Source organism: Falco biarmicus, chromosome 9, assembly GCF_023638135.1.
Source record: "Falco biarmicus isolate bFalBia1 chromosome 9, bFalBia1.pri, whole genome shotgun sequence".
Taxonomy (NCBI): domain Eukaryota; kingdom Metazoa; phylum Chordata; class Aves; order Falconiformes; family Falconidae; genus Falco; species Falco biarmicus.
In genome coordinates, this window is record NC_079296.1 from 1,190,288 (window position 1) to 1,214,469 (window position 24,182).

Here is a 24,182-nt window from a genome sequence, read left to right on the forward strand (position 1 = left end):
GCTCCACAGGTGTCACAGAAGTATCCTGACAGATAACAAGGAAATGCTGTGCCAGAGGACAGAGGAACAACTTTAACTACATCTGACGCAGGGAATACACCCATTAAATAGCTCCAAAACAAGAGATGTTCCCAGGCCTGGAAGCCACAAAGTCACCACCACATACAGGTAGCACAGAGCAGCGTAATGCAGTCACCTCCCTGGCTAGAGGCAACAGAGAACACCCTTGCTCAGGGTGGGACAGGGCTGTCTCCAACAAACAATCCAGAAGTGTTTCTGGCACAGGAAGACCTTTGTGGCACAGAAACATGTAGGAAGGTCATGAGAAGCCGTGCAGCTGGCATGCAAACATGGAGATACTTTCTCTTTCGGGGCAGAGGCTGTTACCACCCCCATGACGTGTCTGCCTGCTGCCTCGTGGGGCCCCAATCTCGGCTGGGGCCTCGCAGCGCTACCAATAAAAATCACAGTCATAATAAAAGTGAATGTGACTGGCATGAGAACTGCCAGCCAGGTGACACAGCAGAACCCATCTAATTGTCAAAAGCCTCCGAGGGAAACGCATCTGTCTAACGCAGTGGTGCTGAGCCGGCTGCTGCAGTGCCATCCCCCTGCACCAGCGAGACAGCCTGTCCCCTCCTGCAGCCTGCCTTTGTCACCATCCCAGCTGGGGGGCTTAGCCCAGAACAGTCCTGTCCTGCTTTCTGGGCACTCGTCACTATGTGTGCTGCCCTTCCTGAAGTCACCCTTTGTGTTAGGGCTGCTCTTCCCCTTTATCCAATTTCCCTTCTCTTTTTTCCCCCTCTGATGTGTTCCGGTGTCCCCGCACAGCCTGGGCCTGTCAGGCGGCTTTCCTGGCCGTCCCGGGGGGCCTTTCCCCGCACTGCCAGTTGTTGCAGTTTCAAACTCAATTGTTCTCCTCGGTACTGAGGCAAATGGAGTCATTAATTACCTTCTATCGGCTGGGCCGAGTTCAGAACGCGATCGATAGCCAGTGCTTGTCATTCACGGCAGCCAGCCCTGCACAGACCCTCACGCTGCATTCGGCACGGGGCCAGGAAGGAGCGCAGCGCTTTCAGACCCAGGCTTCAAACCCTGGCATCAGGCTTCTGCTGGGAATAGCGGACCTTTTGCATCTGCGTCTGAGCTGACCCCCAACCAAGGGAGAGTTCAAAGACAAAGACCTTGGCTGAGGGAGCAAATCACACATTTTCACCTGGCCAGAAGCGTCTGGTGCTGGCGTCCTGGTCAGCACCAGTCTGCAGTCGTGGTGTTTCTAAAGACTTTGTTTGCATCCTCAATGATTATTAAGCTAATGCTGTGCTCCCAGTAGCAGGGACAAAGGTGAGGACTAGCAGCCCTAATCTGGTGATCTTTTCACCTGTGTTGACTTTCTTGCCCTACTCAGTAGGGTTTGGTAAGGAGGGCTGAAAAATTTGGTTTCTGTTTCCTTGCAGAAGAATTTTTGCAGCCTTTTGGGCAGCATGGAAGAAGACGTCATCTCTAGATGGGTCAGTGCTGTATTTCAGCACATAGTAGTGCTGCAAGAATCGTCAGGGCTTTCACTGTGATAACTGAACAGGTGGGGAGAAAGATGAACCTCAGAGTCAGATGGAAAGGATCTCAAGTGAGTGCAGGGGGGCTGGCGAGGTTAAGCAGCGCATAGAGAGGGAATGTTATCAGGGGTCTCCACTGTGATAGTGCAAGAAGATCAGGTACAAATTCAGGTTATGTACAGGATCCTGCAGAAACAGGGATACTGGGAGGTGAGTGCTGGAACAGTATCACCTCAAGGAAGTGTATCAGCCTTCGTGAACTCTGCAGTTGTTGAGGTTCCTGTGACCATTTGCCTCAAGGGAATCCTCAAGCCTGGAACTGAGTATGCTAATTGATGGTACTGTGTCGGTCCACGTGTCTCTGTAATTTAAGTGTGTCAGCGACACATAAACTGTGTGTATTTGTTCCTTATATGCTCAGACTTAGAGCCAAAAGGTTCAGAAACAAAGGGATTTTATGTTTTGAAATGAGGGTATAGCACAGATGAGGAATCGGTGAGCAAGGAAGGCTGCTCATGCAGGGAAGTGGGAAGTGTGCCTGACCGAGGAAGAGTGAGATGTGTGCCGGTGCCTGACAGCTGAGGGGCTGCCGTGCTGCTACCGCAAGGGTTGTGTATGACTGAGTCCCTCAGATGGAGCAGGGACAGGCAGTGCAGCTTTAATGCAGGGCTTACATGAGCAAAATGGCAATGCTCAATGAGAATGTAAATGAAATGAATTGTGTGTGCAAATGCATAATGAAGTGTGTACTCAGATCTGTCTTGGATTATCATGGGAGCATGCAAAGCGCATTTAAGGGAGTGTGTGTGTATGCGTATGAAAATCATATGTATTTACTACAGCATCTAAGGGTATGATTGCAAATTTGGCCCAGAGCATCTGGGAAACTAAGTCTGTACAGACCTAGGTCTATGTGTTAGTAATAATCAGCACATCCAGCCTTACTGAATACACCAGTAAGGGCCTTTCCAGGTATTGGTGGGATGCAAGCAGCTGCCTCAGATGTGTGTGCAACATGTACTACAGCATGTGTGGGTGTGCAGATGAGGCATGTTAGCCCGGGTAGTCAGAGCTGGTGCCTGCTGTGCGAGCAGTCACTGCTGCTTTGTGACCTTTGGGTATGCTGGAGGTGAGTGGACATATTCTGCTCCTAGTCAGGTGGCTGCAGATCTGCAACAGTTCACTTAGCTCAGAAGAAGCACTGGGGATTTAATTGTAATGAGGGACAGAGCATGGGTCCAGTCTCTCTTACTAGCACTATTAGGCTTGACTGCTGGCCAGACAGAAATGCAGCTGCCTCCAGGACCCAGTACATTTGCTTTGTTTATGCTGGCAGAGTGGCAAGCAGCACTGTCACGCAGCGGGCCAGATCCTCCAGTTAGTGTAAATCTGTAAGTCTCTTGCATTCAGTGGTTATACAGATTTACACATCCTGAAAGTTATCAGAAGGGTTATCCTGATTTATGCTGCTGTGGTGTCCACAACATTGCCTTCAGCGCAGAGCCCTCAGGGAGAGCTGCTGCCGCAGGGAAAGCGGGGCACCGGGAGCTATGCGGTTCCCTATGCCGGGGCAGAAGATGTTCTTAACATCATTGGTGTGACTTAGCTCCCTCCTCTCACCTTCCTAAGCCCATTTGTTGGGGGGCTACTCCTTGGCAGGATCCCCCTTGGTGAGCACATAAAAAAGGGTGGCTTTTGTAGCTCCAAAGGACAGAAGCAACGCAAAAAATTACATTGCATGCAGCCCTAACTATGCTTGTTTAGAGAAACTGCTTGCATTTATGAAGTCTTTGGTGCGGAAAGCAGGGTTGCAAATGACTGCATCAGAGCGACAGTAAAGGCCATTAATTTCCTGTTATGTTTTCCTGTGTTGGGGGCTTTATTAATTTAATTTTACACTGTCGAACAACAGCGAGCGCTGACACCGCCACACTCGGAGGGTTTTTTTTTTCTCAAGCAGTGCTTTGCCTGCCTGACATGCAAATCAACGCTGCTATCAGGACCACTAGAGACAAGGGAGGGAGCACAGAGCTGGGCTGTCCCCATCTAGCCCCATCTCCCAGTTTCTGGGAGATCCCTGAGATTCCAGTGGAGCAAACTGACACCTGAGAGGCCACCAGCATTAGGGCTCAGCAGATCTGGATCAGGCCATGGACACCTTCGATGCAGTGTCTAGAAAATATGAACTTCTCTTTAGCCTGCTGGGTTCCATTGGCTTGGTCACCCACTAACATGCCTCTTAATACCTCCTTTCCTTCCATTTCCCTTGCTCTAGACTTTGCCTTCCTTTCATTCCACCTTATTTTCCCCTCATACACACTTCTACCTAAGCCTCGCAAGTCGAAGGCGGCTGTGCCTGCCCCTGAGCCAGATGCTAGTGAATCATGTTATTGGAAGCTCTTCTGAGTCAGCACTAAACCAGTGCTCAAGCAGTGTGTTTTTAGAGCTGCCATTTTTGACGTGCCATAAAACAAAGGCTCCAATCACTCAGAGTCATTAAAATTCCCATGGCATTTTTTGCAAGAGTGCAGACATTAACCTGGCTGTCCTGAACAAAATCCAGCCTGAGTGATTACCCACAGCATATCTTAATTCTCCTGTGGTTTCATTTGGACATGGCACAGCAAAATTTCACAGTTGATGCTCTGTATTGTTCAACATCTGCCATGGTCCACCCGAGAGTCAGCCACATTTCAGTATTAAATGAGATCTTAAGAATGGGAAGGTTAATAAACAATGTATGATACAGGATGGGTAATTGCAAAATGCCATGCAATGAAAGAGCTACAGGCTTGCAATATGCAGTAATCTGCTTGGACTGTCAACATGCAAACTCTTTGGGTTTTTTTAATGTTCTTTCTTATAATAACTGTAAATCATTAGTAGAGTAATTTGGAATCTTTCTGCATGTGCTCATGTAAAGGCCCTTATTGGTATATGAAGGAACCTGTACTAATATCACCTCTATAAGACACATGTGAGACAGATGTCCCAAATTGTAAGAGATACCTCCCCAAACAAGAGGAGGCCCGGTCACGGGTAGCAGTCAGTTTCACAAATAAGAGAGGGCTCTGCAGAGAACAGCTGTAAGTATCTTTGAGGATTAGCTAGAGGGGTGTTTTTTTTAAATTTCCTGGGATTTAGTAAAGTTGTCCCAAACTCTAGGATAGTTCTGATCTGCTTGCAAGATCAACTCTTCTGTTCAAAGCCTACCTCTTCCCACACTAAATGCCAAAAGCCAAAGCAAAAAAAAACCCAACAGCTCCTTTGGGAAACCCAAGCCTGTAAGTGCACTTGTCCTTTATAACAGCTTTTTCTAAAGCATCTAAGAGAGGACTAGAAGGCACTCAAGACTTGATGGACATTTCATACACAATAACCACTTCATTAAGGCTTAATCAGATGCCTACAAACCTGTTCTGATGCAGATCCCCTAGCTTAAACGCAGAATAACACCTCTGAGCTCCCAAAATAGGCAGAGTGAGTGAGAAAAAGAAATGCTGGCCTACTCCATATCCAAATGGAAACAGTGATACCCATGACCTAGCTCCTGTTCTGGCACCGTGCTCCTGTGTGTTCTGTAGCTGATGACAACCTGTGTGAGAAGAGGACTGTATACCTTGAACCTGATGGCATGTAAGCAGTAGGATGCTTGGATGGATGAAGGAAAAGCAAAGGAGAAAGGTTGACCTAGGCATTATTTTTAGGCCCCTTATTTTATCTGATTGATGGATGTAAAAATCACCTTCAGAGTTATGGATGGAGACAGACATGTCTGCTACGTCTCAGTAGATAGGTATCTGTAACTGCTTCTTTCAGGCCATGTACTGTTAACAGAGTTGTCCTCCAGATGCAAGGACTTAGAGCTTAGCCTAGCCTCTGCAGGCCAACACAAAATGCTGTTTATTTCAGGTCTTGCTTGGCAGCCACAGAGATAGCTGGAGGAAATCCAGTACTCCCTGAAATGCTCTTAAAATGTTCACAAACTGCATTTTTCTTTAATGCAAGTTCTTGTGGCAAAATTAAGCATACTGGTTTCTCTCTCTCTTCACCCCCCCCTCTTCCCCCCTGCAGCACGCAAATCAGTTCCCTGCCCCTCATCTCTCCAGCCAGGATTCTCACAGGCTAATCACTCAGTGAGATCTTGTTGCTTTCCCCTGTGATCCAGTGAAACAAGACTAGAGGATCTGATGCTATCACTTAGGGAGGCAAAATTGCTCCTGCTTTCCTTCCAAACAGCAGCAGCCCCCATTTTGGGAGGAGGAGGAGGAGGGGGTTCTCTCTGACCCTGACAGGGAACAAGGTGCTTAGTGTTTTCCTTTAGCACAAGAAGACACCCCTCTATAGGAATGATTTACATCTATGAATGGCAAGCAATGCTTAACATTACATTGACATAGACTTGGGAGTGCAGAGATAGCCAAATTAGGAGCTAATTGGTGCACTGGGGATTGACTGTTGAGCCCCTTGGCTGCTGGGATGTGATTGGGGGGGGGGGGCGGGAAGGGAGAGAAAGAAAGGGAGAAAGCAGGAGCCATCCTCCGCTGATGCCTCTCTAAAGGTTGGGATTCCTGAGGCCACTGCTGTCTAGTGCTGTCAAGGTCAGCAGGTTCAGGTTCACTGAACGGTCAGGATAGTTTGAATTACTGGCACTGCCTGCCGATTCCTCTGCTGATCGTGATGCGTCTTCCAGCACCGGCTGCAGGATGCTTCTCCCTGGCCATGTGCTGTGCATGGTGTGGGGCGTAGGAAATGTCAGAGAGGTAGATGCTCTTGCTAAGGGGGTGAGTTTTTAGGAAGATTTAAGGAGCCAAGGCAGCGCTGAAGAAAGGCACACACCTTTCTCAGCTCCACGCGCTGAGCATGTAGAGACCAGGCTTCCAGAAACAGCAGTTCTGATCTGTTTTTCTTTTGTCAGGAGAACCCCTGCAAGCTTCTGCCTTTCATGAAAGTTAAGGGAATGGCTTGAACAGGGCCTGTCAAACCCTTATGGGGTGAACAACCTGTCGGTGAAGATTTCTGCTCAGTTCTACATAGGTAGAATGCTTAGTGAGCAAAGACTAACGTGCAAGGCTTTATGTAAACCACACTGCTAGGGCACACGTGGCTGTGTGACCCTGCAAAAGGGCAGGGGTAGCCAGGTGTGTTCCTGCAAGGTTGTCTGCAGAGAGCACCAGAAGGTGCCAACCATTGTGCACCCCAGGGCAGGCTTGGGCCACTGAAAGGGACCTCACCAGAGCAGGTGGGGAGAAGGGGTGTCTGCAGAGCTGTGGGTATGCACAGGCAGGCTGCTGGTGTCACAGACGTGTGCCTGGGGTGGCATCAGCATGTGGCTGAGTGCCTGTGTGTGTGTGTGTACTGTACACATGTGCTGTCTTAGCATACACAGCAGCAGGGATAGCAGAAGTAAGCATGTGAGAAGGCGCACAGCAGGAGAGAGCAACAAAAGGGAATCAGAAGAGGACTGGGAGCTGTGTGGAAGTAGCGTCCAGTGTTTGTCTTTCACAAGAATGTGTCGACAGGCATCATTGACTGGCTTTCAGTGTAGTTGCTACAGAGATATCTGGCCCTCTCAGTCCATAAGCTAGAGTGTTTATTTTTGCTTCCTATTCTGAGGTTTGTCGTGTACCTCTGTGAGTCAGTTAGCTCCTGGGTGCAGTCTGTCTATAGCTATGTATGCGTAGCTTTCGCACTAACACCTCTGCTTCTGCCTACCATGCACATTTCCACACCTGGAGGAAACTCAGGGTAATGCTGAGAATGGAGCCACAAGGGGCTGCCCACACCTGGTACCAATGCATAAGGCCTCTTGCGCAGCACTCTCAGTGCCCACCAAGATGTGGAAGAGACCCCAGTTAACATTATGCATCCCCTCTGGAAAAGGGAAGCCCCTGTCTCCCTAAGCTCAGTGAAGGTATTCTAAGCAGGTTCTCTGTGTGGCCTGGTCCCTGTACATTAGGAAGTACGTCTGTGCCTTCCATCACCTCTGCTCTTGACTCCTCTCCCAGTTCCCTCTGCCACTGCAGAGCAATGGGAACTGGCAAGAAGGGTCACGGACAGTGCCCAGTATCATGCTGGTTTACATTAATGAGATACACACAGTGTAATCCAGCAATGGAGTCAGCCCTACAAAAGGAGGTAATAGCAGGCTGCCATGAACAGAGCAGCTCAGGTAATTGGTTTATCTATCTAGAAGCAGTAGTAGCAATCTCTGCACAGACAGAGTAGCAGTAAAGTCTCTTCCTTAAGGCTATTTCCTTTGTCTTTTCAATTGCTTGCACATCCATGTGAGATAGAGAGAGAGAGAGGAAGAGAGAGAGAGCTAGAGAGAGGGGGAGAAATGTTAATTTGTGAATTAATGGCTTTTCTCAGTGGAATTGTAAATTCAAATGTCACCTCACAGGGTGACACTACGCTGGGCTGCTGAAGAAGCAATGATAAGATCCCCCCCATCCCCATGCCGACATATACCCATGCCCCTCCCCTCCCTGAAAGATAGCTATGGAGTGGAACAAGCTACTTTTAATTTGCAATAACACCACAGCAGAAGGATGCAAGAATGACTGCTTTCTGACTCTCCCTTCCACAACAAGCCGGGCCACATCTTTCCCTTTCCACCTCTACCTCCTTCCACCCCCTCTTCAACCCCTCCCATTTTAAACTGAGTCCAAGACAACACATTATCTCAACTCCCCCCACCCCAAACTAATCAAAGGATGAGCTAAGGGAGGGCTCTTTAGAAAGGATGCCTCTGCAACCCTCTCCTCTCCTGCAATAATCAGGTGAATTAATGACCCTGAAGTTAAAGTGAGCGCTGATACTCAGGCGTTGTGCAGCGTAGGGGAGAAAGCCTTCATTGTTTTCGAGCAGGAGGCGGGCAGCAGCAAGGGAGATTCATGGATGGAGATTGAATATGCAATTTTCTTTCACCTTGCCAAGAGCTGCCCCTGGGCTGTGCCTGGCCTAAATTTTTTTTTCTTCTTGCCATCTCTGCCTTATCCGGCCCTCCCACCTCCCTTCCATTCTTTCCAGAAAATTACCTTCAAAATTGATTTCCACTTTTACAAACAAATATAATGGGAACATGAGGGGGGAAAAAAAATCTTGGGCTGTGATGAATTAGGGCTGTCAGGTGCTTCCAAGTCTCCTTTGTTTTTGTTTTACTGCCCGTTAGGTTCTTTGTTTTTCCAGCAACTGGGAATAGTGCCCCATCCCACACAGTCCCTGTGGTCTGTGGCTACTGTCACAGGATATGTCCATCACCTGATGTCATCACTGTGTTTGTCCCTGCTCTCCATTACTGTGATGCAAACAGCCACTGCTAAAAGACTGGCCCAGCCTTCCACAACACGATGCAACTGATCTCCTCATGGGGACGCTGCATGTCCCACACTGCCGGTGACCTGGCTGCTACAGCTGCAGTACGGGTCCCTTGATTTGCCTCCAATCTTCTTCACCCTGCTTCTCCTGTTCTACTTTGCCTTGTTCAGCTGATTCTTGATGAAGGTTTCCCAGCCCTCCCTGTTCTGATCGATCAGCCTGGGCCATCGGCATGTCACCTTGATCCCAGTTGTGCCTCAACGCTGTGTCACCTTGATTCCATAGCAGTATTGCCCTTATGTCTCACTGCCATGTCACTTGACCCCAAAAGCAGCGTCAGTGTCACTCTTGTCTCCCACTGTCATGGCACCCTGATCCGCTGTTATACCAGTTACCAACAACCCTCTAAAATGCCATTTGCCTGCACACTGCCAGCTGATCCCTTTTGCAGTTTATTCTGTCATCCACTGTGCATTCACCTGGGATCCTCACGGATCCAGGCACCATGCTCCCTCTGACTCCCATGCTCTCTACATCCATGACAAAACGTAGCAGTCACCTCCCTGAGTGCAGCCAGAGCCAGGGTACAACTCATCTAGAGCAAGAAGGTCCAGAGAGAGACGGGCACCAGCAAAACCGGGGAGCAGCCTCTGCACAGGCAGACACGGAGCAGGCAGAGACGCTGGGAGGAGTTGTAGCTGCCTGACTCCTGCTGACACATCAGCTGCAGCAACTCCTCCCAGGAGTGAGTCAAAAAGTGGAAGAAGAACTAACCACAAACTAAATACCCATAAATAAACAGTCAGATAAGCACACATTCACGACACTCACACAAATAAACTTAAAGAAAAGCTCTATGCATGAGCAAGACTCACCAAATGTAGCCAATAACATTTAAAGACACAAGAATGCAGACTGGGACACAAGGAGGTACTAATGCAGGTGCATGTCAATTAAATGTAATTTCTGAATAAACAAATAACTTACAAAAATATACATACACTAACTAAACAAAAACCTGGAACTCAAAGTAATTTCCTTAAATTCACATATACAAAATTAAATCATGTAAACAAATACAAACTATTTACATAAATAAACAACCTTCACACAGGCAAGAACAACCGATATATATGTACAACATACACGCAAATATATAACCCCAATGCAAATACACATCTGTACAAACTATATACAGAAGTGCACAGCACTAACAGGCTACGTATTCATATCCAGCAACCACAAAGATACAGAGATACTCCAAGTATGTAACAACACATACACACAGAATATACATACAAATATACAACATTCACATATATGCTCAAAATGTGAATACAAATACCTGGCATTCATAGAAATACATAGCACTAATACTGAGCCATACATGCCCAGACATCCATGTGATCCACAGTATGCATTCTCCTACTAGGCAATATTATACACAGCTTAATATAAACATTTTCCAGGTCTCCATAGGCATGCACAAAGACACGGGTCCAGCCTGCCACTCACCCCAGCACATAAGCACAGAGTAGTAGAAACCAGTGATCCTAACACAGAAATACAAAAAACAAACAGACGTGCATTCCTAGGGACACAAATACACAAGCAGAGACGCACACAAATACAGCTGAAGCCAGACCAGCTTGTCTTCAGATAGTACCAAACCTGTCAAACTAAGCAGCACTATAAGCTTCAGAAGCAGAGCATTCTGCCCAAACTGCTTTCTGTGATGTAAGCTGTTAACTCTCCCTTACCTGAAGTCCTCTTGAGCAACGCGTACCCCCCACACTCCCAGGGTGTGTGCGGACACACACACACGCACACCCACTGTTCCTTTTGCTTACAGGCTGACCTCCAGACGCATGGAGCATCAGCCCTCATTTCTGACAGTGCTGTGCTACTTATTCATTGTCCTCTCCTTTATCCAGCTTCCCCCTCCTCTCTTTTTCCACACATACTCTCCCTTTTCTGACCATCCTCCTGCAGTTTTATTTAAAGAGGTGCAGGATCAGTAGCAGGCACTTTTTTTATGTCCTGCCGCTAAGTCTCACCAGCTAGAGACCCTCAGGAGGGAGAAGTGGGTGGCTGCTGAGAATAAACTCCCTCTTCAGTTTACATTTTCATCTACAGTGGCAGGGAGTGTTACCTACACTTGTGTGTATAGACACAATGCACCTGGACATCCCCTGTGACCACGGCTGTTTGCAGTGATACGCCACTGCTGCAAGCTGGCAGCCACTGGAAACTCTGCCACACTGCATGGAACAGGGAAGGCAGGTGGAAGACACTGCAAGAGTGTCTCCAGAAACTGCTCATTCCACTAGCACAGCCATAAACTGCTGAGTGCACGCCCCACAGCTCTGTGCGATGGTTGGAACATGGAGTCAGCACCCAAGGCAATGTACCTGCATGTGTCTCCAGTGTCACTAAGACTATTGCTGACCTGCAATAAAGTAATCATATAGCACAACACAAAGCACATCAGCTGTGGTGACAAGAAATCACAGCATGAAATGATGCAGCCACACCACAGACTGTGTGGTTGTGTCACTTGGAGGGGTCCAAACTCACTCTGTTGTCTTCAGCAACACAACGGCTTTGGGAGAACAGGTACACCTGACACGCCCAGAGGTGAACGTACATCAGATGCCATGATACAGTCAAGTGGAATGACTCACTTGTACTCTTGGCAAATGTATGCAGGCAGCATAGGAAAATGAATGCATTTCCCTACAGGACAGTTAAGGGCTAGACCTCTCCGCACTAGAACAACTACAGCGCTGGTAAAGCATCATCATACTGCAGATGCCAGCATAAGCGTGCTGTATGTCCTGAAACAACCCCAGTATGCTGTGGCACAATACAGTCCTATGTTGTGAAAATACACAATTCTCAACACAGTGCTGCAGTGACATAGCCATATTGACTTCACCCTCGTGGCCAGGTGACAGTCAGTTGTCAATCAACACATTACATCAGCTGCAGTAACAACTCTGTGAATTGCAGTGACAGTACAGTACAGCCTGCACCAGTGTACCAACAATCACCACATTGAAACAACCTCACTGCATGCAGCGATGCAGACACACCACCAGAAACAATTCACAGCCGCCTCTGTGAAGGGTGTAACGGCCTTGAGTGTAACAGGGCAGCGTAGCAAGCAGTGATACACTCCATCTCATCAGTGGTGTCACCGACCCACAACCTATAGTGGTACAGTTACAACAACATGATAACCACAGCCACACTGCCAGCAAACACATATTGATGCCACTGACAATGACACAAAGTCACTTGAGATGTCACAACTACATCTGCCAAATTATATTATCGCCACTGTGAACCACACAAATGGGATCATACTTGCAGTGGCACATCCAGCTGCTGTGTATCTGCTCAAAAACACAGACCCTATTAAACACATTGCACATCTCTCCTCTCTGCACTACTTTCCACTTAAACAATTGAGTTCACAATTTTCTTCAAGACAAGTCTATGTCCTGGGGCAGTATCTAAAAAAAACAGCTCTCAGGACTGGGAGTGTTGCAGATCTCCCTGCCTCACACTCCACCCAACGGAGGAGGTTCTGCTTTCCCAGTAGGAAAATGAGATCGTGGCCAGGTAGGAAAAGCCCAAACTGAACACTGTCAAAACCCTGCCCTGCAGTCAGCATCCTCCCATTTGGAGGGAAGGAAAAGAAAGCTACCTGTAATAAAAGCAATGCTTCTCAGTAGAGGGTATTGTGGTAGTAACAGAAAATTATGCGGAAGGGCAGTGATGCTGAAAGTCCTGCAGCTACGGGACTGACAGTGTAAATGCTCCTAGTGCTAGCAGGCAGCACCCTGTTCTGCATAGCTGAACCCCATTTTGAAGAGTACAGTGAACCACCTGGGCTGACACAGCTAACACTCTTTGCAAAATGCCACCAGACCTGCCAAAATTTTGGTGAATCTACTGTCCCCCTGCACTGATGCAGCCCTGCATCACTCACTTCAATGTAAATTACTCTAATCATCAAAATGACAGGTGAAGAAAGGAAAGGAGGAACTTCTGCCTTCTCAGGTTTGCTCCCCCATCTCTGCTGGGGATTCCTTTACTGCAAACAGCCCGAGTATTATTGCCATTTACAGTAGCAATCACTCCGTCCCCTCCTCTCCCACAAACCTGCTGCTGATATTAGCACTGATCATACTAACAAGCCTGTGGGTTTTATTACAACTGATACTAATAATACCGGACACATTACGTCTGCTTCTGCCAATGGCAGGCTGCAGATATGATCCCTGCTAATGTCGATAATACTGGGGGATATTATCTCTGCCATTGTCGGCATGGCAGGTATTATTGCCGGTAATGCTGTCAAACACTGCAGATACTGCCAAGGACCAAGATTAGTAATGCTGAGAATGTTACAGCACAAGCCTCACTGGAAGATGAATCCCAAGTGAGAGTTTGTGTCTATAGAAGTCTGTGTTCTCCTATGGAGAGAAAGAGCCATCTCTAATGAGAGTGGTTTTGTAAAAATCCCAAAAATTTCACCCAGCTGGAGATGCTGTGGCATGCAGGGAGCAGTTTGAAATACTGTTTTCTTACTACCCAATTATCTGTTTATCTGTCCCTCCATCCATCTATCTATCTATCTGTCCTTCCTATCCTCCCCATCTCTCTCTTTTTCTCCTTATACATTGCTCAAGACTACAAGCATGAGTGAGACCTATTTCTTGTTAGTGCCTCTGGGTCACCCCAATTCTCATCCTTTCAGCTATCAATTGGGGGTTATGGAACAACAGAAATATTTGTGTATTACTTTTCCCCTTTATCCTTCTGGACTTCTTATTGCTGCTGCTTAGTCTGACAATGACCCTGCTGAGCTTGGCCTGCCATCACAGCATGGTACAACATTAGGATCGTGCAGAGCCAGGAATTCCTGTTTCCAGCTGCAGCACGATACTGCAAGACCCTCAGTGGTCTTGGGAAAGTCATTACATGCTCCAGGGACACTTCTGCCTCTGGAAGATGGTGGGCGTAAGTGGTGGAGAAGGTCAGAGTGAAATTACAGCAACATTGGCAGTGCCTGCAGACTGCAAGAAATGGCATCCACAAGTGGAGGTGAACTTTTTTTAGCCAATTTATTTAAAAAATCAGAGGACACCAACTCTGCTTTGTCTAATCTGTCATGGAAGCCAGAGGGTTTACAATCACTGACCAAAAACTGAAATAAAAGGAATACATGGTCTTAACAAGACAAATCCTGACCATCCTTCCTAGGCACTCACCTGAGGAAGACACAGTGAGTTTTGAGGAAAGACTTGTGATCTGACAGTTCCTTGTTGTGACTAGTAGACAGTCAGAGCTACCTCCCTGCCAGCTCACTCTCAATGCCGTGGTCATCCCAGGCCACCCTCGAAGTTGCAGCCAGCACATTTGATAGTTTGGGATTTCCCCTCTTCCCTCTAATGCCTTGTGAGGGGCACACCTCACTGTCAGCATCCATCGCTAAGCCCACCTCATGCATCTGTCTGGCTCCTTCTGTCCAACTCGGGAGTTCTGCTACATCATCTTGACACATAATTATCTCTCCTCTTCTTAATCATCTGTGCTACTGTCTAATGTAAGCACCAGCTGCAGCAAGGAGGACCTGGGGGAGGGGGTGTGCTCCTCTGTCTTTCTCCCACCCTGTTCCCCCCAGCCATCACAGAGGTTGCCAACAAGGTTTTCAGAACTGGGGATTCAGGAGCAGCTTGGTACTTCCCCCCCTTCTGCTTAACTGCATTCCTCATAGAGGAATCCTTGCAGCAGAGCTGGTCCAACAGAGCGGAAAGCAAGAGCAAGCAATGCTGCTGCTTCTGTCTCCTTTAGGGAAGATCCACCCGCAAAATGCTGGGAAAGTAGATGTGCATTGGGAGCTCATAAGGGCTTTTCAACGCAAGAATAAACCCTGCAGTGAAGAAACTGCAACAGAGCAGTGCTTAGAAGCTCTGGGAAATACTGAGAAGGTGTATGCATACAGCATGAGCGTGAAAGAGGTACCTGCACTGGATTTCTTGCCAGGCTTTCCTAATCCCCATCTCAGCTAGCACAATCAGAGCCCTCAGAGCTACAGGGGAGATTGCCCAGGAGTGAGTGCAGGTTCCCAGCTGTGCAAAACCTCCCCTTGGACCCTTCTAGCCTTGGGACCCAACTCTGCAAAGTGATGATGTCTTTCAGCATTTCTTAAGGCCAGTGTGAGCCCAGATAACTCAACTCTTGGCTAGGGGTCCCATGCAAGGTTTCTCTGGGACAGCACAACATCTCCCTGCAGCATCTATCTGGGGTGGCAGGATGAAGGCTGTTCTCTAAGGCAGTTGCAGCAGTGTGATGTAACTGCCATCTAAAACTCTGAAAGCTAAAGGCAAGCAACATCTCCAGGTCTGTTTGGTACCTTTTTCATTCCTAGTGGGATATGTGGGCTCTTGTCCAGCAGTAGGGAGTCACAGAGTGTTGCTTGCTCTTCATAAATCAAATCTGGGATGAATTAAGGACAGACACAGGGAGTTGTTCTTACTGTCAGTGTATCATTGTGAAGTGTCAGAGTCTTAGATTGTGACTTGGTTGTTTCTGCATTTAGTTGTACCGCTCAAAAAAAGCTCTGGTTCTGAGGCTGGAGGTGACTGCGTGGCTGCACCTAAAGTGGGATGATCTTTCCAGGTATTTGGAAAGAACAGCTGCTAAAGCCAGACTGAACTGCTTCATTTCAAAATGAGGTATGGAGGCACCATATTGAGAGCTGGTGGTCACTGTGCTAGACGGTATGAGAACAGGGGTTCACAAAACCCCCAAATAACTGCCAAGAGATTAGCACAACCACTAGAGAAACTTGTCACTCAGTTTGAAATGTTGCTATTTCCTATATATGTAGTGATGGGAAATGCTGGAGGGGTTTGCAATGTTTGCACCCTCTTATTCCTGACATTTTTTGACTTTGAGGCATTGACTCAGCCCTTCGATTGTGACACTTTTCTCTTAGCTGGGCCCTACTGCCATCTAGCTGGGAAGTGGATCTTCCTCTGGGGCCTGATCCAATTTCCAATGACATCACAAAAATCTTCCCATTTGCTTCAGTAGGAGCTGGATTGGGTTCTTACCTCTAGTTCTACTTTGTATTAGGGAGAAGGGGGTCATGATGACTGCCTTTTTTTCATGGGGTTATTATGTTCATTTGGATCAGCAACTTAACAGATGTGAACCTCACCAGAACCAATACTGAGAAAATTACTAGCAAAACCCCAAAATACAGCATCTCTCTCCGAAGAGCTTTCTCTTCTTGCCACGTATCGCAGAGAACCCTCACATTCTCTTGCACCGCACAGGTGTGGGGTTATAGCACACACAGCACACTGAGCCACCGGTACTGCTAAGAGGTCCCTCCACGCAACAGACAACAGCGGGAAACAACATACTGAAGGCAGAGCTGAACCAAACAAAGTGGTCAGGCACTACTCTTACGAAAAGTTCACCTCCTGGCCCTCAGTTTTTTAATGCATCAAATTAAAAGAGCAAGACTTTAGGAAAAAAGTTTACAAAGCCACCACAAGAGCACCAAGACCTTACCCACCCCTCCTGACTCAGTCTGTCTAGACCTGGGACTCCAGCTGTTGGCTTATTTCAGGATTTACTTTGCCCTGAGTCCTTCCCAGCAGGTAGGAAGGAAAAGGAAATAGCTTAATCCTAATTCTTTAGAGCCCTAGCAAAGGCTTGGATAACAGCCTTAGGGCCACAGTACTCAGAGGCCTCCTGTTCTGCTTTCAGACTGTTGCAAGCGTGGCAGTTCTGCTGTGGTAGATGCTACCCATAGAAAACTGGGCCCTTATGAGCACCAGCTAATGTAGCTCATGGCACGTCACAGGGCAGGAACTTGTTTGCAAGGGGAATGAAAGATAACTCCCACATTGCTGGTGCTTCTCCGAGATGGCATTTTGTTTGAAAACGAGTGAGTCGGGGAAACCACGTTTACCCGCAGTTCAAAGTCCGGGCACCTGCTGGCACCTGGGGAGTTCAGTTCCAGCCGTTTCCAGCAGTGAATGAACTTGGGATCAGCTCCAGCAATGGAGACGGCTCTCTGCCTGCCGAGCAGATGTCTGGAGACGCAGCCTGTCATGAAAGGGCCTCGGAAGAAGAGCATTCCAAGCCAGCAGGGCAGTAGCGGGGAACGGGTCTCTGTTGCTAAAACTGATCTAGCCCCTGGAGCAGCTGCAAACCTTGGCCTGAAATTGGAGCCTGTACATGGGGACAAAGAATATAAAAGGGAGGATGAGCTTCTCCCCTCCCCCTACCTTCATCACGTTTCCTCTTCTCGCCATTCGACCGAGGAATCCCCAGGATCCCGTTAATGGAGTAAGAGCCCACTGGATCATTGGAGGCACTGGAGACGGGAGGGGATGCTGTGCTGGGCACTGGACAAAAGGAAAAGGGAAAAAGGGCCATGAGGAGAGCAGCACAGCACTCAGGGATCCCCCAGCTGAAAGCTACACATGCCACCAGTCGCATAGGAAAGCCTGGGCGCTAAGCAGACTCCAGTCCCTCGCACTGAAGGACTCATACTCACTCTACTGCTAATGTTGCTGCATCCCAGCTTTGCCAGTCCATTCTTATACCGTAGCTCCTCAGCCTTCCAGTACAAGGCCATTAATAACAAGCAGGTGTATTCCACCAAGAAGCTAAACCTTGTTGTTATACCCCAGTTCCAATCAGGCTTCCCAGTGCATGCCATGGTAACTGAGTGCAATGCTGCACAGGCCACATTCTCTTGTGACTTCCTAGGCCATCTGTATTTTGCCAGATCATTTCCTCTTAGCATTTTTCCACCAGGAGCACCATGTTCTGTGTTAGCCAGATCAGCCTCTTACATGTCCACCCAAAACACTCGTTGAAAAATTACCTACTTAGCATAGGTTAGAAGAACTTCAGTGTTGGGCACTTCAGCTCCCTACTCGACAAATGGTGAGTCGGTGATACACACTCCGACCCAGATCAGTAACAATCTAGTGTCTTCCTTTGGCACTTGCCAATGTCAACAGGCAGGCTCCTCGTGCCACTCAGGGCTGTCCGAGATTGCTCGTGAGTTTCCAATATATCAGAAATGACACGTCATCCAGATTGGAAATTATCATTTTGTGATAATCGGGGCTTTAGACTATAGAACAAGTAGAGCTATGCATTCCGTAGGCATGCTCATTATGTCCCAGTGTGTCTCTGTAATGGGGAGAACGTCCCGATTCTCTTATAGGCCACTACCCATCATTCAGCTCATAAAGCACTGACATGAAGTAATCAATACGTCCAATACAAGCCTTCCAGGGTGGAGCAGAATCTGTCAACACTATCCAATGTAGACCCACACTTCCCAGTACATCCCAGAGCAATGAGAGACTCCAGCAGCAGCACTCGCAATCGCTATCCCATCTCAGCCAATGCATTCTCTAGACATTGCGCTACTTTTCCAAGAAGGAATAATACCTGCCAATCCATCTGTTGTGGTCAGTGATCCCCAGTCCAGTGAGCAAGTCCAGACTAAAAGGGCATCCAGAAATGCTCTTCCATACTGGCCTGTTAATTCCATTGTGCTCCTGAACACAATTTGTGTACAGGATTATATCTGCCAGCTCTGTCCCCTGCAGACCAGCACTTTCCAGTAAATCCTTGTACAGCAACTGATTCTCAGTAACCAACACAATCTAAGACAGCATCTAAGGCCACAAATAAGCCACTGTATTTCACAGTATCCCAGAATACTGTGTGTTTTTTTCCTGCTCTGAATTGTTAGTGGATAAGCTGTACTAGCAACAGCAGACATATGCACCTTACGGCCCACAGAGTGAAAAGTACCTCATTGCATATCTAGCACAGTACCTTTAAACACAGCAGACCAGGAGACATTTGGTCACTTTATTACAGCCTCCATCTTCTGCTCACCTCGACAAACCCATCTCCCCCAGCAGAAAAGGCATTTTCTCAGTGAAATACACCCATGGGATACCTGACTGCAGAGCTAGAACAATGAAGAACTCAGTTGTGAGGCATCAGGAATACCTTACCCATGTCTGTGTATTACTAGCTCTAAGAAACAGACCAGTTTCAGCAAAGGGAGAGAAGAGAAATTGGGAGAGGGAGGGGAAGAGAGAGTCAGGGTAAGAAGGAGACAAAAGGTGAAGACTGGTTCTTAGACAGGATAGCAGTAAATACTCCTCTCTGGGGAGGTGAAGGGGAGAGCATGACCATGAAATGGATGTTAAGGCAGAATCACTTTGGGCAAACCCCTGCTTTGGGCTGGTTTCTCTGCCATGATTCCCTTCCCTACAATGCAACAAGGGCAACGAAGAACAGAAACCTCTGATTTCTGTTGAGGCTTCTCACACACACACACACTCCTCCCTTTTGCTCTGCTTAGCACCTGCTTCTCAGACTTTGTTCCCTCAACGAAGCTTCATCCTCATTTCCACTTGCCCTGCCACCACCCCTCATGCCGGTCTTCTTACCAATAGTATGTCCTGGTGCAGTCACGCCTGTCCCGCTCCCGTCTGGTGTTGGGTGAAAAGGTTGCTGAACTTTGGTTCTGATGATCCTGGAAAAGAGCAAAACACTTTCAGAACTCAACTGTAACTTCTCTCTGCCTTCACACACCCGTAATCCCGGCTATCGGAACCCGAAGGCCTGATCCGAGCTCTGGGTGCAGCAAAGTGCCGTCATTTGCCTTCTTGTGGTTCTGATTCTACTGTTTCAATGGTCCCATTCCCAACAAGTTGTCCTTGCTGTGCTCTGTCATCTTTTCCCCAAACTTGGGTATTCCCTGCATAACTGTGGTGCTCAGTGAGTGAGGTAGGATCTCCTGTGTGTTAGCAACTGCAGTATCGTTTATGACCTAATCTGCCAGCATGATCACAAGGCAGGCTTTGCAGCTAGTAGAGCCACTGTGGGATTTACAAACGGTGTAGATTTAATTTTGTTGTGTACTGAAAAAATACCTTTCTGGCATAGAACTGAAGGCTTTGTACTGATAGAAGGCTTTGCCAAAGCCCTTGCCCTTGATAAATGAGAAGGTGGGAGCAGAAGGTTCCTGTAGGAAGTGGTGATGGGATACAGATCACCAGGAAAAAGAAGCCCCAACAAAGAGGGCAAAAATTGGTGTTTATCAGGTGGTGAATGAACACAGCACGGGAACTCAAAAAGATGTCTCCGTGAATGCCACAGAGCTCATAATGCAGCTCAGAATTAAAATAAACTGAACTGCCAGTGCTCCGTTTCTCGTTACATGAAATCTTTCACCTTTGTGTCAGTGGTTTAAATCCAGCTGAGGTCAGCGGTGAAGGTAAATCACTAGCACCTAGTGCCTGGCTGGCAAGGTCCCTGCCTGCTGGCGGGTGCTGGGTATCTGTGACCCAGGGACGACTGTCTCAGCAAGGAACTCTGTGAATAAGCCATGACCTATGGAGGCCAGATTCCTTTCTGACATTAAAATGAGCCTTTCCAATTAGGGTGAAGAGTGCAGATGCTCTTCAGCCTGAGTTTCTGGAACTCTCAGCCCTGCATTATATTAGCTTTAACTTCTTCCAAAAAATCTTTCCAGAAAGTGAAAGCAAATAACGCATTCTCCCTGCCCACCCGAGATCTTCCCTTAAAGATTCGTTCTGTAGAATAAGTTGGCAAAACTTCAAAGAGTGAGTGTCTGGCTGGTGAGCGGTATGGCATGGATAGAGATAAGCAGAGGCAGTGAGAAGGCATGTTTTAAAAAGCACAACTCCTGAGAGTGAAATCTTTTTAGGAAAAGAAAGGTATTTCAGAGCGCTGTCACCTCAGCAAGTTAGGAAACTCCGATACACACGTGATGAAGCCTAGGCAGTAGCTGGAAGTGACAGAGAGGCTGCTTGGGACATAGCTGGAGGCAGGGAATGGCAAGGTTCTAGCTGGGGATGGAGATCCAGATCTTCACCCCATACAGCTCAGCAGTACCAGGGGCCCTACTCCTTAGCTGCTGAGGAGCTCAGAAGGTGTCCGAGGGCCTCAGGGCCAGATTCTGAGGTCTTGCTTATTTGCACTAGCTGAGGAGCTGATCTGAGAAGTCTGTGCTAGGGCAAATAATACAACTTTTTTCTTTTCTGTTTTTCTCTTTTCTTTCCTCTCCTCTCACATTCCCCCTAAAACCCCCTGAAGTGCCACTCTGGTTGTGTGAGTTTATTGATTTCCCCCAGCCCAGAGAAACAGAAAGAGGGGATGGGGTGCAGGCAAAGGGATGGAAATAGAAAGCTATAAATTATTTGTGACAGGAAAGCAATAGTGCCAGAGTGCTGAGCACAAGTCCCGTGTCACTATTAGATTCCTTTTAGCCTGATGACACTGTAAAAGAGGTTAAGTGTCTGATGGAATCGTACACCTTGGGGGCAGGGGCAGTCCAGGAGCAGAACAAGCCACAGAGAGCAGGTATATCAATTCTCCAGGCCAATAATATTCCCCTCATTGATCGCAACACAAAGTTCAAAAATCTCATTATAGCCAGGCAAACCTGCAACTTTTTAAAAATCAATAGAGTGATATAATGTATGTATACTTTGTATAAATGTATCTATCCATCCATCCATCCGTCCGTCTGTCTATCCAAAATCTGCCTGAAGGTGTCTAAGTTAACCTACACATTATACTGTGTTACGTTCTATTGTAGTGTAGCATAGTGAATGGATTAGAAGATTATCCCTGCAGCCTTAGATGACATATTATAAAAAATCCTGTTAGCAGTGAGGTGACATCAGACGGTTCTATTCATATGGAGATATGACATCAGATTTTCCATCCGTACTGGGAGGTGGCATCAGACAGCTCAGCTTCTAGAGAGGGGAACCATAAGATGAGCCTAATTATACTGAGATGGCCGATCAGGCTGTGCTGAACCACGCTGCATGAAAATTGCGAAGTTTCAAAAAGCCTTTTAGAGTGAAACCAGCCTGTGAAACAATGGCAGTATAAAATGCCTGTCCATAATGCTTCAAAAACCCCGGCAAAGGATGAAGAGGAAGGTTCAATTTCCTTCCCTGTTCAGTTCATGGTCTCTTGGCTAAGAATGCCAGTCACTGCCAGTTGTGACTGTGATTACTGAGATGTGTCCAGTGGGAACTGGAATGAGACTCACCAGCTCATTTCACCAAGTAGCCGTCAGCTGCTAATGATTTTTGGTCACTACCAACCAGGGCCAGATTTCAGCTGGTGACCCAGGGGTGAAAGGCTCTGTTCAAAAACGTTCCCCTCCTAAGAACGAAACTGGTTTTATGTCAAGGGAAAGCGCTTGGAAATGGTGAGCAAAGAGGAGCAGTTCTGGTTGTGCAGCCTCCAGTGGCCTGGGTCAGATAATTCTTGGTATCAAATGAACAGCAAACCTAACGAGGCCTCAGGCAGAAGGTTGTTTCCTATGGCTAAAAGAAGAGGCAGGTTTTGAAGAGGCTCTGCCCAGGAGTGCTCCTTTGTCCTGCAGTCATGGCCGAACTCTAGTGCGTAAGTAAAGAGGAGAAATCTCAGGGCCCTGATGCTCAGCATGGAACACGGCAGTGTGTCCCCCGGGGCTGAAGCATTTAGGGATAGTGACAAACAGCAGGATAGCTAGGCATTGCTGTTGCTGCTTTAAGAGGCTTTGAGTGAGGCTGTCCTACACGAGACCACCTAATGAAACAGCAAATGAGAGATGAACAGGGCTGACCTGGTCCTGTAGCAACAGATACAGCATAATAATGCTGCCTTTAAACTTCAGGATTGCTGAAAGCTTCACACCCTTACCCGAGACTAAAATACGCACTAAGCCAGCTCTGCTGCCTCAAACCCAGGATTTCTGGATTACTGCTGTGTAAGAGGGAGCAAAACCTTGACCACCTCTTGCTGCCTCTGATGGCTTGTTCTTGCCTCTAGACACTGGAGAAAAAACAAGCTTTTTTGCAGAACACTTCCTCAGCCCTTCCCAAAAGCAGAAGGGTCACAAATCCTGGCACACCAGTCAGCAGTGCTGATTTCTCGAAGTAAGCACCAATATTTTCAAACGCCTTTCTTTCCTCCAGAAGAAATTGTCACTTTGGACTAAATTCATCCCTGCTGTAATTCCATCACAGTCAGTGACTCCAGTAACAGTGTCTGCGTTTAATTAGGGGCATAAACTGGTATTTACTGTAAATTCCCATTTTTCATTTTCCAGTGGGAGGTTTTTGCACAAGTTGTCTACTTTGAGTTTCAGAGAATATACACAGATTTAATACATAACCTTCTGAAGTTTCAGCAACAGGACATTTATAGATCTTTGATTGCAGTAAAGCAACTGAACTTCATTTCACAATCTGAATTTAATACGCGATATTATCTTAAGTAATGGCATGTAATGTCATTGCAGTACGTAGTACTGTACTGTGAATTACACATCCATTCCTGGAATTCATGAGTTTTACCATAGCTGGCTTGTAGTAACTCTTTTCTAGAGTTAATACCACATACAGCTCCAGCTGAAACCAACTGCCTGTTTCCAAATGCCTTTGACTTTCTTAAACGTTCAGCATCAGATCGTGAATTTCTGATGTTTGATTTCTATTTCATTATTTTCAGCTGGTTTAATGCAATTCCTTTTGCTGGTTCTGAATACAGATGGACAGGCAAAAATCATCTCTCCCAGTATGACAGTTGTAAGAAGCACTAATCAAATTTGGTCAAGAATGTAGAAAGAAATATTAGAAGCTAAAATTAGCTGAGACATAGTCCTGTCTGAGAAACAGAACTTTCTTCTATTCCTTGTAAATTCATGTCCAGAAATTATTTGCTAAAAAAATGACAGCTCACAGGGAACGTCCCTTGCTTCTCTGACATTTCTATCCAAACTCTCTTCAGGCCTGACATACTCTGTGGTTTCTCCTCTCATACTATTACTGGCAGAGTCATTAGTATCACAAATAGAAAGAATCATACTAGGGCTGATCAGAGGGAGAGGAGGTGGGTCTGACTCCTCTGGAGTCCCAGTCTAGCAATTTTAATCCTGGAAGAACAGACTGAAGTTGCACTAAGGGAAAGAGCTGTGTGTCCTGCTGCCCGGAGGAGACCCTAACAGATTTCGGAAAGCACTGGTATCCTCGCTTTAGTCATACTCCTTTGTCATGGATTATTTTTCAAAGTGGAAGGATACACTCAGCAGAGCACCAAACTCCTTGTAATTGTTTTGGAGTATTCATATTTTAAATGCTCCATATTAGAAGCACATTACAAGGCCCCAGGGTGTGCATTACTGGGCAATTAAAGCGGTTCTTGGAA

At 47.1% G+C, this 24,182-nt stretch overlaps 1 protein-coding gene across 1 annotated transcript in view; it reads right to left on the minus strand.

Moving 5' to 3' along the window:
- The window catches only part of PAX2 (paired box 2), an 84,047-nt gene that overhangs the window by 34,356 nt on the left and 25,509 nt on the right, over positions 1-24,182 (minus strand). Inside the window, exons 3-4 of the mRNA XM_056352296.1 lie at positions 19,397-19,482; positions 17,195-17,314 (exon numbers count right to left, since the gene is read on the minus strand). Of these exons, the coding sequence (XP_056208271.1) occupies positions 17,195-17,314; positions 19,397-19,482 (206 nt within the window). The remainder of the gene's footprint in view (positions 1-17,194; positions 17,315-19,396; positions 19,483-24,182) is intronic.